General features: G+C 42.5%; 1 protein-coding gene across 2 annotated transcripts in view; it reads right to left on the reverse strand.

Annotated features, from left to right (window-relative positions):
* Positions 1–15,295, reverse strand: part of ABL1 (ABL proto-oncogene 1, non-receptor tyrosine kinase) — a 128,415-nt gene that overhangs the window by 31,744 nt on the left and 81,376 nt on the right. Inside the window, exon 1 of one of the 2 annotated variants that reach the window (XM_036260952.1) lies at positions 13,335–13,450. The exons of the other annotated variant lie outside the window; for it this stretch is intronic. Coding sequence (XP_036116845.1) covers positions 13,335–13,413 — 79 coding nt within the window. The 5' untranslated portion in view covers positions 13,414–13,450. Of the gene's footprint in view, positions 1–13,334; positions 13,451–15,295 lie in introns of those variants that run through there. 2 annotated transcript variants of the gene reach the window in all.

The raw sequence follows: 15,295 nt of genomic DNA on the forward strand, positions 1-15,295 counted from the left end.
TGTATTTTTGGTAACAGACTAACACCTTTATTTCTTGTTCTGCCAGCTAGAGACAGTATCTCTCAACCATCTATTTCACAAGTATGTTAGCATCCTCACCTTCCTTCCAGCTTCCCTCTCTATGCTCATCCTCAAAGAGAGCCTTCTTTACTCTTTCTTTTACCTTGTGAAAGTTAACAAGTGTCTTCTATTCTGTAACAGTTAAATTTTTCATGTTTTGCCTTTAGGTAGATTCTAAAGGTTGAAAACCAATCAACATCTGTTATATTAGGAATGTTTCACTATTAGTCACCACGGGTCAAACAGTTCATTAGTTTGTCCTGAAGTTTCTTCTTGCTTTTCTTTTTCTTGAACTATGCTCAAACGCTCTAGCATTTCTCTGTGATAATGACAGATATGCACAAGAATTTTTTTGAAACCAGCAAATCCACACCATGTAGATCTTAACAGTTGTACGAGTATTATGGAATGAAATATGAATACTAATTTAAAGAAACTACAGTAAGAAATCAAACTTTTTTTTTTAAGGAGGAAATTCTAATTTGAAAAGCATGAAGGGATCTACCAATGCTTAAGCCGAACCTAAATGGTAACAAAAAAAATTGTTTTAATTTCCTTTCTTTATGGATTTAGACACCCAAATATCTTTTCTTGGGCAATAACACGCATCTTAAGGAGGCACCAGATTCTGCAGCAATTTAAAAAACAACAACCCACTGGAGGTACCTAAGACATCTGAGATCAGGACTTAGCTCAACTTCCAGAAACATGACCGGAGAACTTTCAGATGTGGACAGTCTTTAAAATATCTCTCTGAAATAAACCAAGAGAACATAAATAACGAACGTCTTTCAATTCTAGCTTTTGTACTACTGACTTGAAGTAAACCTTCAGGAATTGTTTTTCTAAAACAGTACGTCCCAAATTATGTCATTACTATGCTTGGTAATTCCACCTTATGAATCACAGGGGCAAAGATAATTTCTTAAAGGTTTTTTTAAAAAAAAATGTTTTTATTGATTTTTTAGAAAGAGGAAGGGAAAGAGAGAGAGAAAAATTGATGAGAGAGAGAAACATCAATCAGCTGCCTCCTGCACGCTCCCTACTTGGGATGGAGCCCGCAACCCGGGCATGTGCCCTGACTGAAATTGAACTGGGAGCTCTCAGTCCACGGGAGGACGCTCAATCCACTGAGACACATCAGCCAGGCAGCATATACTGATTTTTAAAGAGCAACACATAAAGGAGAAGTACAAAATATTTATCAACACAAGAAAAGTTAGTTTGTGGTCCCATTCATAAAATAGAACATACTCATAAAATCATTCAAAATATTTTTGGAGAAAACTGAAAAACACCCAGAAGGAATACCAAAATGTGAACAGTAATTAACTCAGGCTGGTATGTTAACAGTACCATTAAAAGTAGTTAAGCCTTGGCCGGTTTGGCTCAACGGTTGGAGCGTCGGCCTGCAGTACAGAGAGACCCGGGTTCGGTTCCCACTAAGGGCACGTACCTCGGTTGCAGTTTGTCCCCGGCCCTGGTTGGTCGTGCGGGTGGCAGCCACTAGATGTGTCCCTTCACATCAATGTTTCTCTCTCTCTCTCTTCCTCTCTCTCCCTCCTGCTCTATCTGAACAAAAAATGGAAAAATGTCCTCGAGTGAAGATTAAAAAAAAAAAAAAAAAGTAGTTAAAAAGTAGTTAGGGTGGTGAGATTACAAACATTTAGAATTTTCTTTTTCTTTCCCTATATTTTGGCATATTTCTCACAATGAATCTGGATTTTTATCATAAAAAAATACAAAAATAGAAAACTGTTATAAATACAAGCCAGCTGATGCTCATATAATTGATAATCTAATGTGAAAACATATACTGGGGGAGGAGGACATCTTCTCAAGTTGTCCCGAAAAAGTATTTGTTCATTTCCCTCTAGTGTCCCAACCTCATGGCCATGAGAATGCAACTTTGGCAGACCAGGCCCATACAGGAAATTAAACCAAAGTCATGAATACAGAAATGCTTTTCTTCTCAAATGCCATTTGACCTCTTCTATCAAGCATTCTGCAAGCATCTGGATTTGATCAAAGAAAGTTACATAATCAGGGGAAGTGGCCTGGAAAACACCTGGAATAGGCAGAACGCAGATACTCACCCAGGGGTGACCGATGATTTCAAGTATGGGTTCAAGAGGGGCTGTCCCGAACATGGAGACAGATGCTGGGAATTTCGTGTGAAGGGATGGGGCCTTTGTCAGGAAGGAAAGGGCCTCCCACTGCTTTTTTATTCAACAGGACGTGAGGAAATCCAAGGCAGTCTTCTCAATTTTCCTCTCCAGTTCTTGCTCCATTCCACAAATTAATGGCCAAAGCCCAAAGGGAAGTATTGCTCATGCATGCCTCTGGATCGAGACACTGAAGCACAGCCACAGTCCAACCCCAAAAACCTTCCAGTCAATTCCCAATCCAGGCTGATGTCAAAATTGACTCACAATGTATAAATGCCAAGTTCCTTGCTTCATTTCATAGTGAACTATGCTCGTCAACCTTAAAAATGATCACAGCTTACAAGGCCAAAGTTGCAGAATGTACTTAAATCTTCCTTGCTTAATAGATGCACTTTCTGCCAGTCCCACTGTCAAGAAGTTAAACCCATGAAGAAGCCTGAAGGATTCATTTTAAAAAGATGTCCCAAATAGCTCCCCTCCTCTGTACTTCCAATGGATCTTTTGGCCATTGTTAAATCTTGGGAAAGTGAAGTTTAGCATCTGCTATTCTTGTTTTTATTTTTGTTTTGTTTCTTTTAGTGAGCATTTTCTGCAGCATCCTTTCTGGGTCACATTTTAAGATTTGTATCTTCAAAAGTGCCTCTCATCCCACTTAAAACTATTACTTCACCATACTGTTAATGAAAAGGTTTCCATCACCAACAAAACTCAGGAAAAGTCATTAACCAGCCACTTCAGCACTAATAATGGTGATAGCTATAAGAATGCCTCCAAACTTCTAAGAAACTAGGGTTCTAACTATGAAAATATCAAACATTTGGAAATGCCACAAAATTCACTGTGCCTGTACATGATTAACTCAGTATTCTAAGAAAATGGGTTGTGTCTTTAAAATACAATTTAAAGATCATTTGAGACAAAATAACCTTTCTTAAAGGTGTAAGTCACTGATCAAAGATGTTTACCAAAGACTCTGACATGGCATATCTGCTCTGGATGTCCAGGGGCCGCTGCGAACAGGAAGAGAGGGAAATGCGCACAAGCTGCAGGGCCTGGCTAAGCCACTTCCCAGTTCAGATGGGAGGGGAGAGAGACTTCAACTCCAGGAAAAACATCCCTGGGAAGCTTCCCACCTTCCTGTTGACGTTCATGCCCAAGGCCACGGTTCCCTCTGGAATTCCCTCTGCTGTCTTTACTGTCCACTGAGGACACTTCATGTCCACCACTTCAGAGTTGGGGAGGGGCAAGAGGGTAGGGTGTGTCAGATGTGACAAACATTCCCTTTAACTTTTGCTCACATTCAATTATTTAAACCCATGTTGCTTTATTCTTATTCCTTTGTGGGCCCTTCACTATTATCCTCCAGCTCAAGGAATCTCTGTAATTTAAAAATCTATAAAACAGACCCTTCAAAAAAGAGGGAAGGCTTCGTGTTTTATTTCCTACTCTGTTCCAACTGATGAGATCATGCTCAGACTATTCTCAAGTCAGTTTGTAACAGTCTCATACAACTTTATAATATGAGCTTAGAGGAAAAGTCTTTTTTCCCACAATTTGAACTTGATGAAGGTAATTTTATCTAGTCTACATGGTCCTTTATTTTGTCATTTACACCCTCACCTGGAGCAGTTAAAAAAAAATTTTTTTTTAAGTTTATTAGCTTAATGCAGCCTTGGCATTAACTTTACACTCTGAACGAAAATTTCCCAGCACCCGAAAATACCGTGTCAGCTGCTGGGGAGCAGGGAGAGGGCAGGGTGGTGACGACGCAAGGAATCATGGCATGGCCCTGCTCCTGGTGGGAGAAACAGTCAATGAATACGTACAAGGCTTCAAAGCAAAAGTCCAAAGACAAGTGCTGTCCCGTGGGTTAATTTATAAGAACACAGACATTGAGGGCCAGGAGTTATGAGGGGCTAGGGAGGAGGTGACCCTGAACAAGACCGTGCCCAGCAAGCGAAGCAGGATTCACAGGGATCCAAAGCCAGCCAACCCACCAAGGCCACTAAAGGAGGTTTTTATCTGTGCTGTGCAGTGGACCTAGGGACTCCTCCTTAGAATGAAGTCTGCAAATGCATAAAATAAATATGAAGAATTGCAAAGGAAAACAACTGTACTGAAACAGTCCTCAAAACGCTTTAAAATATTGTAATAGTGCTTCTTAATGCATAAGTATATGCTTCTTTATTTACATATTAATGCTTCTTTATTAACACGTTAAATAACAAGATCCAGTGGTAACTACTGTCATTTCAAAGTAGTGATGAGTACAAGTAATAAACAGAACTGTTATATGATATGAAAATATCTGGTTTCTACTGGTGACAGTCACCAATACCGTTAACATTACTATCTATAGTTTGTTACCTAAGTTCTTAAAACATAAAATGTGAATTTTCAATTTGAGGTTAGTGAAAAAAAGTTTCAATATTTTCTCATCCAAAGACATGAACCCCTGAATTTATCCCAGACCCCAAGGGCCTTCCAGGTTGACAACTCCCACACTACAGGTTAGAACCCTGTGATCTGACAGAGAGAAGGGCCAAGAAAGAAGCTGCTCTAAATTAGTGAGAAGTCCAATTATACAATTTTCTTTTCTTTTTTAAAATATTTTTTTAATTGATTTTAGAGGGAGGAAAGAGAGAGAAACATTGATGAGAGAGAACATCAATGGGCTGGCTGCCTCCTGCACACCCCACACCGGGGATCTGGCCCACAGCCTGGGCTGTGCCCTGACCGGGAGTGGAGCTGGCGACCTCTTGGTGCAGGGTCGATGCTCAACCACTGAGCTACATCAGCTGGGACATACAATTTACTTTTTTAAATAATGCAGTTTTATTACATTTTAGATTATAAGTTAAATAGGTTTATAGAGAAACCCCTTTTAAAAAGCAAAAAGTTAAAGTCCTGGCCGGTTTTTATCTGTGGTTAGAACATCAGTCCTCCGATCAATGAGTCTTGGGTTTGATTCCGGTCAAGGGCACGTACCTCGGTTGCAGTTCGTCCCCAGCCCTGGTCAGGTCATACAGGAGGCAACCAGTCGATGTGGCTCTATAACATCTATATTTCTCTCTGTCTCTGTCTCTCCCTCCCTTCCACTCTATCTAATGATTAAATAGAAAAATACCCTCGGGTGAGGAATAAAAAAAAAAGCAAAAAGTTAAAAACAATAAATTAAATTAGCCCAAGGTTTAAATAGTTCCCCTGGAATCTTTTTACATTATAATGTTCCTAGCCAGTCAATTTTAGAAAACACAATTCTCCATCCTAACCTGTTTCTACTCGCAGTCTACATATTAACCTTTCTGAAGATACACAGTCCTTATCCCCCTCCCCTACCAAAATGAAAAAAAAAAAAGGAATTTTGTATCACCTTCTAAGAATCTACTGCAAAGAAGTCTACAATTACTGGAAATGGAGTATAAAGATCCATGTAAAATGAGAATCCACTCTTCAAGCCACTCCGAACATGTCATTCATGCCCCCTTCTCTCCCTCTCATCCCAGAGTTCACATTCCACATCCTGGCCACCTTCCTCCTAAATCTCTGATCAGTCCCATGCTTTCCATGCCCCACCACACCTTTGACTGGTTCCCCCTCTGACCTTGCCCATAGAATCACCAGAAGGGTCCTTCTAAACTGGAAATCTGACCAAGTCACATTCCTGTTAAAATCCCATCTAGAAGTCTGGGTGGCGGCCCCGCCTGTCAACTGTCAGTCACCATTCACTACCAGGGCACCTACGGCAACCTAAGGAACACATGCCTTGCAAAGCAGCGGGCAGCCTGCAGATAACATGGGACACACTGCTCCTAGCGTGTAATGGGCCGTCACAACATGATCGGGGTTGTTCTTGGTGCCAACACTGCAAGATGCCTGAACTCCTAAACACGAGGCCCTCCTAAACACGAGGTGGTCTTCTCCAACCACCCCTCCTTTCCATTCCAGCCTCCCCAAATGTCTTACAGTTTCCCCCATGCAAACCCTATTGCTGCCTCACCTGTGTGCACTGCGACCAGGGCTATCTACTGTCCCTGGAATGCATCCTCCTAACCTCACTACCTGTAATAAACCTGATGTGTCCTTCCTCCTCCCTACTGCCTCATCCTCAGTTGATTCCTTACCCTTCACCCCATTTGGGTATTTGGTGTCTATTTTTATTACTGCCCTGCGACACATGGTAAGGAATCTGTTCCCTCATCCCTGGTAGTACAATATGCCTAGGTTCCGGGGGGTAAACCTTGTTCAAATCTCAGCCCACCACATCTGAAAGATACTCATTTCTGAGCCTCAGTGTCTCTACTGCACAATAGGACAACATAGGATGGACCTAGTCCTTAGCCGGACTGTTGGGAGGGCTCAATGCACACTGCATGCAGAGAACGTCTGTACAAATGTCACGTGTGGTACCGGGCACTTAGGGCACTACGGGGCAATTACTCTTTTCTTGTTATTGTCACCACAAATGTCAACTCCTTCTGGGCAGAGCCCAAGCGTTCTCACAGTCTTCAGCACCTGCCTCGTGCCAAGCAGGGCATACAGCACTGCTCCGTGTTATTAAAATGAACTCATATGTAGAGCACCCTACACTTGTCTGTCTTTAGCAACAAGGAAATATTAAGTCACGACTTAAGAGTGCATCTTAATTACCTGTTAACCTCTAAGAGCAGAATAGCAAAAACAACACACATTAAGAATAAAAAGCAAATGCATCCTGACCAGGAAAACCTTTACAAAGATCTAGGAAATGTAGTAATTTTTTTAAATGGAATGTAAACCACGGCCAAGATCCTAAAATAAGGTGTAACACAGAGTCCATTTCTCTGTGCTTCCTAACAGGCAGATGGCATGGTGAGAGCCCCACCCCTCCAAACGCTTTCTGTCTGTGAGGGAGAAGAGGTTCCGCGAATCTCTGCACTGGCCCAGAAAAGCAGTTTTCTTGTCCCAGGTCATTTACAACAGACTGAAAGCCTCCGCTATGCCTGCCAGGCCTGAGACAGGACGAAAAACTCACTTCTCATCTGCTCTCCCTTAAAGTGTCATCTAGGACTCCTGGGTCAGTTTAGACCTGTCACTGAAGTAAGGGGTCACCCAACGGCAGGCAATTTCCCCAGAGTGTCCTGGTAGCCATTATTATTTCTCCTGCTAAGCTGTGTAACTGAGCATGACCCAAAAAAGGGTATTTGGGCTCCCCAAAGCAATGACTAACTCTATTCATGGTCTGCCTTCAGATTCCATTTTCAGGTATTCGGTGTACAATGCTATTAGTTACACTTGAGGACTGGTAAGATTGATAAGAACTGGGTCTCTAAAGAGAAATTACGAGTAATGAGGTTAGAGTTTATGCAATGGAATGTGATACAATAGCTGGTGCCTACTGATCCCTTCCTGAGTGCCAGCACTGTGCCATGCACATTATCTGCACCAAATCCTCACAACCCTCTTTCGTAAGATCATTGCTGCATTTGAGAGGGCAGGAAAGGAAGAGAGAGAAGCTAGCTGCTCCTCTGCCTCTCCCTCCAGTGGCCCAGCCCCCAGCTGCCTGTCCCTGCCTCTCACACATGGTCTGGCCTTTTCTTTCTCTCGGGCCATCCTTCTTCTGTCCCAGTCCCCTCTCTGTCTTCCTTCACTCTCATCTTGGTTTCCCTTTCCTGTCTCAGCCTGTCTTTGTCTCCCAGACTGTTTGTCTCTCTCTTCTTTTCCTCCTCTTCTCCCTCACTTACCCTCTGAATCCCACCTGTTTCTCTGTCTCCCCCATCTGTCTGTCTTCCCTATCATCACCACCCAACATAGAGAATACAACAAATTACCTATGGTGTGCTTTAAGAAAGAAGGATTTGAAACCAATTTTGGTTTCACAACTCTTATTATCTAGGGTCAAAATCAGACCCTTGAAAGTCAGTAACTAGCAAAGCTATTCAATGGCGTTGGAACTGTAACTTCACTAGGCAAGAAAACAAGATTGACCAAAAGTTGAAATCTTAAAGCTGGGTGATGAGTACAAGGCAGTTCATTATGCTGTCTGCTTTTGTTATAGGTTTAAATTTTTCCATTGTAAAAAAAAGTGAAAAAGACTTCTAAAACTTTTTTTTCTTTATTGATTTTTAGAGAGAGAGGAAGGGAGAGGGAGAGAGAAACATCGATGAGAGAGAACACTGATTGGCTGCCTGCCACATGCCCCCCACTGGGAATCAGGCCCACAAGCTGGGCATATACCCTGACCAGGAATCGAACCGGCGACCTCTTGGTGCATGGACTGATGCTCAACCACTAAGCCACACAGGCCGGGCAAGAAAGACTAACTTAAGAACTGATTTTAGAAATTGTTCTCCTGTGTTTAATTACAATCCACCATCACAGAAGAAAGTTAAATTCTTCCAATGTACCATTTGATCTTTAGTTCTTGTTATATATATTTTTTCCCGTTTTACTGAGATGTAATTGACATACATTGTATAAGTTTATGGTTAATGATTTGATATGTGTATATATTGTGAGTGAATCCCACAGTAAGTTAACATCCACAACCACACATAGTTAACAACTTTTTTTCTTGGAAGGAGAAACTTTATAAAAATCTACTCTTTGCAACTGTCAAATATACAATACAGTATTGTTAATCATCATGCTGTACTACATTGTTATATATTTTAAAAACCTACCCAGTGACAATTTTTCCTGTTTCTGTTTCAGATTAGTGATTAATTACACTGGCAAAACTACAACTTTTACAACAAGGTAGTAAGTAGTATGAGATTTTCAGTTTTCACACATTTGGAGCTATGGACATACTGCCTCTAGAGAGAAGAAAGAAATAAGATGCCAACCATGAACCAATAGGATCTTTTTCTTCCATGATTAAAATATCCACCATGGGAATGAGAGAGGGCCTGAGAGGAAGGGAAGATACTTTTCCTTAAAACTAAGGACAGGAAATATTAATTGTATGCATCAAAACAAATTGTTTTGTTAACAAGAAAAACTATGGGTGGGTTAAGCTCAGTTCTCTCATACTTCAGCCATTAGAAAAATGGGCAATGCCAACATTTTAGACTGCTAACTATTTGTTTAAAATAACAACAGCTAACATATGCTAACATCTTGGTCTGTGCTTAACAATTTAAATGAAATCTCTTCAAGTGAATCTCCAAACTCAACAAGATAGGGACTACTCTGAACCTTATTTTAGAAATGAGAACACGCAGGGCTCAGACAGCAATGCGCCCAAGATCACCGGGCAACATGGATGGCATCTGGGTCCAGGCTGGCTGGCTCCAGAGCTGCGTGCCTCGCATAAGAATGGGACCTTAGCAAAATCCCAGCCATAAAACCCTCTGGACTTCAGAACATCTCGAAGGAACCTTGTACTGGTATACATATATATTTAGCACTTTATTCCTTTCAAAACTTTCGCTTGAATCATCTCATAGATCCTCAAAATGATCCTCTAAGGTGGGCCGGATTAGAGGGTGTTTGTTCTGTCTTAGAGGGAATGGAACAGAAAAGCTGAGAGAAGTCATACAAAAACCGGGATCTCCTGACTCCAAATTCAAAAGCGTTTCCAACCAAACCGAACAGGGCCCTTCTTCCTTCTCCTCTCTGAAAACCTCATAGCATTGGTACGAGAATTAGTGAGGATGTCTATGAAGTGTTTGGTGCCAAGGCCTGTCATATCATAAATGCTCAACAATTTTAACCACAAACCAATATGAAATGGACTGGCTTTGTACTAGGCTACAGAAAGAGCCTCAGATTTTCTTTGTTACTAAACAAGAGAAGTATTTGATGACCTCAGGAGAGAGTATTTAGAAAGAGAGCATAACTTCTCTGAAGCAGAAGTTCTAAAAGTGTATCTGTGGCTGGCACCACATAAAGCATGCACCAGAACGTTAACTGCTGAAAAGAAGCGCTTAAAAGTGGGCCCTTAAAATACATTTTGAAAGTTCAAGCAGAGTTCACTTCACAGACATTAGTTTTTGATTCCACTGCGTAGAACTTAACATGTCTGTGTACAAAATCCATGCGCAATATATGCAAATACAAACAGATGAACAAATAAAAGTAAACTGGAGGAAAAATGAATTCAAATGGCTAATGTTTGTGGTTTCTCTCACATCTCTACAGGAAAGAAATAATCAGAAAATTCATTGTTTGAAGTAGACCAGAGATTGTAAGCTAAACGTCATCATGATAAATAGATACGGGTATAAACATACATTTTCACAAAGTTGACGCACAAAATTCAAATGCCATAAATGCTTCCATAGCATAAAATATTTCTAGAAGGACACACAAGAAACTCCTGAGTGACTCTGGGTAGAGAAACTGCATAGGAGACAGAATTACTTTTCACTAAATTCCCTTTTAGAATTCTTTTATCATGTACAGCTATTTTAATATACATTTAAAAATTTAATTCTATGGTTAAAGGTAATCCTTTTTATCAGTATTAGGTTTCCAGAAGAGAAGAAAAGAATGTCCCCTTTTCAGGAATCAGTGTTTCTGAAGATACCATTTTAACATCCACGGAGAGTTCCAAAGAGATAAACAGTCATAGTCTGTAAAGCAGAGTGGCTAAACTGGGCTCTTTGGAGCCAGACATCATGGGTTCAACCCCAGTAACACCACTTGCTAGCTCTGTTACCTTAGACAAGTTTCCCAATCTTTTAGTGCCTCAGTTTCCTCATCAATAAAATAGAAATAACTACAAGGCCATCATGAGAAGTAAGCAAATGAAATAACAGAATGCTGAGACAGTGCTTGGCAGTAAGCATTTAATAATTGCTTTGACAACTAGATCTGAGTAGCAAGCAGATGCATGATCAAGCTGCATTTACAGCTGACTGTTCTCTGACAGAATGGAGAAATTGACCGTATTGAATTCTCTACATGACCTGTGATGACTGGGCCCCAGTGGCTGTCAATAAACACTGATTGATTGATTTCGGATGTCAATAAAAACAGAAAGGCTGGATTACTTATCCAGATGTTGGCAACTGTTTTTCCCAATAGACTAATAGCACATCCAGTCTTTAAGGAAGGATTGCTGAGGTTTATTAAATTCTCTTAACTACAAAACAGTAATTCCATTTACTTTTCCTAATTAAATATAATAATGACATAAGGAAAACTCAGTAACAATAAAGAATTCCTACAGTGAGCCCTGGCCAGTTTGGCTCAGCAGTTAGAGAGTCCCGGGTTCAGTTCCCAATAAGGGCACGTACTTCGTTGCAGTTTGTCCCCTGCCCCAGTTGGGGTCGTGTGGGTGGCAACCACTCAATGTGTCTCACATCGATGTTTCTCTCTTTCTCTTCCTCCCTCTCTAGCTGAAGATAAATGCAAAAAATGTCCTCAGGTGAGGATAAAAAAAAAAAAAGAATTCCTACAGCGATACCTTTCCAGATAAAGCCTTAACCCAAAACAGTCTGCTGTATCAGAATCCTCCCCTTCCCCACTTGACAGCCAACATTATTTCAAGACATGCGGGAATAAGACACTTTAGATCCACCCCTACCCCCCCCCCCCAAAACAATAATTAAACCAGCCAGGTATGTACTAAATCTTCCCCCAAGGAAAACAAAACACTGTCACAGCTCTGCTGTGACCTAAACTTTCTCCCAGTTCTGCAGTTACAAAAGTCCATTCATCTACTCCGCCTTAGGCATCCATCTGCAAAATGGAGATGATAATGCCTGACACTAACTCGTTACAGATGTAAATGAGAATGTGTTCAGAATTTTGAGCAACTTGGAAAACAAGCCACGTATTAACTGAAGATGATTTTGGCTGCTCAGATACTAACTCAGATAAGTCATTTCTCTCTAAATGCCAGATTCTGTGAGCCCACTCCATCTGGGTGACAGGCCTAAAATCCCACAGAGGGAAAGGGACCCATGTACACATATTGTGGCAAGAAGGACAAACAGTTTTCACCTATATTACTGGTGTTCATGGTTTGAACTGCACATATGACTCTAGTCAGGCCCTCAGATAAAAAATATTGGTAAGAAAGGAAAAATAATTTGGACAATTAATGAGGCCTCTCTATTTATTTCTCCTTCACTTTAAAAAGAAAAACATTACAACTTCCTGGCACTATAGCAGAAATCCCAATTGTTTTAAAATGAGCCTAACTCTTCTATTCCTATTTTAAGTTCTCAATGAAAATGATGGAGATGCAACCAGAATTCTCTCTCTTAAGTAAATCAGCCCTTTCAGCTGAAAGCAACAGCCTGGGATGACCAGTCCCAAAAGCAGATCAAGTTCAGATCCACCTTGAAGCTACCAAATGATAACCACTCATCCTCAATTCACTTTTTGTCAGATGTCACCTTACTAGGGCAGAAATAACAGAAAGAGGGCGCTTAGATAAGAAAAAGAAGAGCAGACTAGAAAGAAAGCAAAAGTGAACCGCTCCTGGCTCTCAGCTTTTTTTTTTGAAGCAACGTAACATGTGGTCCTGTCCCCCACCCCCACCCTGCCCCAGTACTCTGAACTCATTCAAAATGCCTTCTTAAAATGTGGTGTGATTTGTCTCTACTCCATCGAAAATAGAGAGAATCTAAGACCTCTTCCTGGTCTGTTTGGGTTGGGAATGGGGGGGTGGAAAGATCACTTGAAATTCTGTACCCATAAATGGTAGAGCCGTGTTCCCTTTGTAGTACACGATACATAATGAAAATCATATGTTTCACAAACACGGGTCAACCTTTTTGACACATAATTTCCAATTAACGGTGGAAATTCCACAACGTGGGCTCACAAGGCCATTCAGGCCTGTAGAGTTCGCTTTCTCAAACTTTTTCGAGTAAAACTCCGCAGTTGGGGCCCCCTCAACACCGCCATCCCGACGCGGGCTCTCCCGGGACTAGTGCACCGGGCCGAAGCCCCGCACCCCTCCTGCTCGGCCGGCAGCGCGGGCAGGGGCTGCCGAGAAAAAGAAAGAGAGGGAGAGGGAGAGGGAGAGGGAGAGGGAGAGGGAGAGGGAGAGGGAGGGAGCAGGAGGGAGGGAAGGGAGGCAGCGCGCAGGCGGGAAAGGCCTAGGAAGGCCAAGCCGGCGGCCCCGCGGCCGCCTCGACCCACTCCCGGCAGCGGCCCGGCGCTTACCTTCCAGGTAACAGCTAGAGGACGAAGAGAGCCCCTTCTTCGATTTACAGCCCACCAACTTCAAGCAGATTTCCAACATTTTCGCGTGCCCGAGCCGAGGGGGCCAGCGCCCCCGATCCTCCGCGGCGCGCCCTAGGTTCGCCTCGCCCTGCTGGCTCCGCGCGCCCTCCCGGGCCCCCGCGGCCCCGCCATGCGGCCTCACCGCCGCCCCGCGCGCCCGCCCAAGGCCGCGGCCGCGTCTCCGACTCCGTTCTGGACGCGCCTGTTAACAAAGGGCCCCGAGCCCGGCCCGCGAGGCCCGCCCCCGCCTCCTCAAGCGCCTTAACCCCCTCGGCGCCGCGCCGCGCCGGGCCCCTCTCGGCGTTCTCAAGGCCCAGGCCGGTTCCAGACCGTTACCGCGGTCCAAAACCAACCCAGGGTCAACTTCTAAGTCAACAGGAGGATTTCTTATAAGCTCAGCATTTAGTGGTTTAGTTGGGAAGTGCGGTCCTAACACCTTAGGAAAGGCTCCGGCTGTTGGGCTGTTGGGCTGTTGGTTGGAGACCGCAGGTGCTCGGCTCCACTTCCCCACTTAGGAAACCCAGTGCTCTCTTCCGTTGTTTGAGAAGTCCCCAACCTGCACTGCTTAAGGCCAAGTTCCACCTTGCACGGTGCCTGGCAAACCCTATCTCCCAGAATGCTGATGAATAATGCAAATTCCTCTGAAATTACCAATACCGGTCTCATTTCTATTTAGTGAGCTTACTGTGATTAAGGCTAAACTCAATGGGTGTTTAAGGAATGAATAATCAAGAGAGCTGGAACCCACATGACAGCTACAAATGCAACACATTTGTCAAATCATACATTCAGGCTAGGAGGCGGTTGGAAAAAGAAGACATATGCGAGTTCACCTTCAAACGTACTTTCTGATTATACATAAAGGGAAGGTACACAATGAGAACTCTTCAGAGGCAGGGCCTGCATCCCTTCTTTGCCTCATTTGCTTCAATAGAGAACTTTTCCCCTTGTTTGGCAAGTGCCATGGGGCACCATTGTTTAAAAACCATTTGGTTGCTGTGTTGGGCTCAAGTCTTTTTATAACTCTGGTTAAGACTGATAATAGACAATGTCATAACATAACAAAAATCACAAGAATGTGTTACTTAGCACAAAACCAGAAATCCAGGTCAATGGGAAACAACAGGGACTCCAATCATACCAAGTACTTTATTAAAAATCGGATAAATATCAATAGCAATAGGAAAAGAAACTTAATAATAGTGTCAGATAACTGAACTACAACAGGCAGAAAAAACTAAGTCCATCCCTGGCCGGTGTGGCTCAGTTAGTTGAGAGTTGGCCCATTCACCAGAAGACTGCTAGTTTGATTCCAGGTCAGGGCACATGGCCTCAATCCTCAGTGGGGGCATGCAGGAAACAGCTGATAGATGATACACTCTCACATGGATGTTTCTCTTTCTTCCTCTCCCTTCCTCTCTAAAAATCAATAAAAACTATTCTTAAAAAAAGCAAACAAGAAACCTAAGTTAGTCCATATCTTAGAGCACATGAATAATAAGAGCTAACATGTACTGCCCTAGTTGGGTAGCTCATTTGGTTAGAGTATCACCCCAACAAGTCAAAGTTTTGGGTTCAATCCTGGATCAGGGCACATACAAGAATCAACCAATGAATGCATAAATAAGTGGAATCAACAAATCGATGTTCCTCTTTCCCTTCCTCTCAAATATATATATAATAGAACTAATATGTACTTAGATCTCACTATGTGTTACTCTTATGAGGAGCATGGTCCGTCCACTACTGCACTACATTTGCACAACGATCCTGTAAGGAAAATAGAATTATTATCCCAACTCTTCAGGTAAAAACCTGAAGCTCAGAGAAGTCAAGCACTTAACCGAAGGTCCTACAGCTGGAAATAGGCAGGGCTGATCTCAGCTCAGGTCTACTTGGAT

Source organism: Molossus molossus, unplaced genomic scaffold, assembly GCF_014108415.1.
Source record: "Molossus molossus isolate mMolMol1 unplaced genomic scaffold, mMolMol1.p scaffold_m16_p_14, whole genome shotgun sequence".
Classification (NCBI taxonomy): domain Eukaryota; kingdom Metazoa; phylum Chordata; class Mammalia; order Chiroptera; family Molossidae; genus Molossus; species Molossus molossus.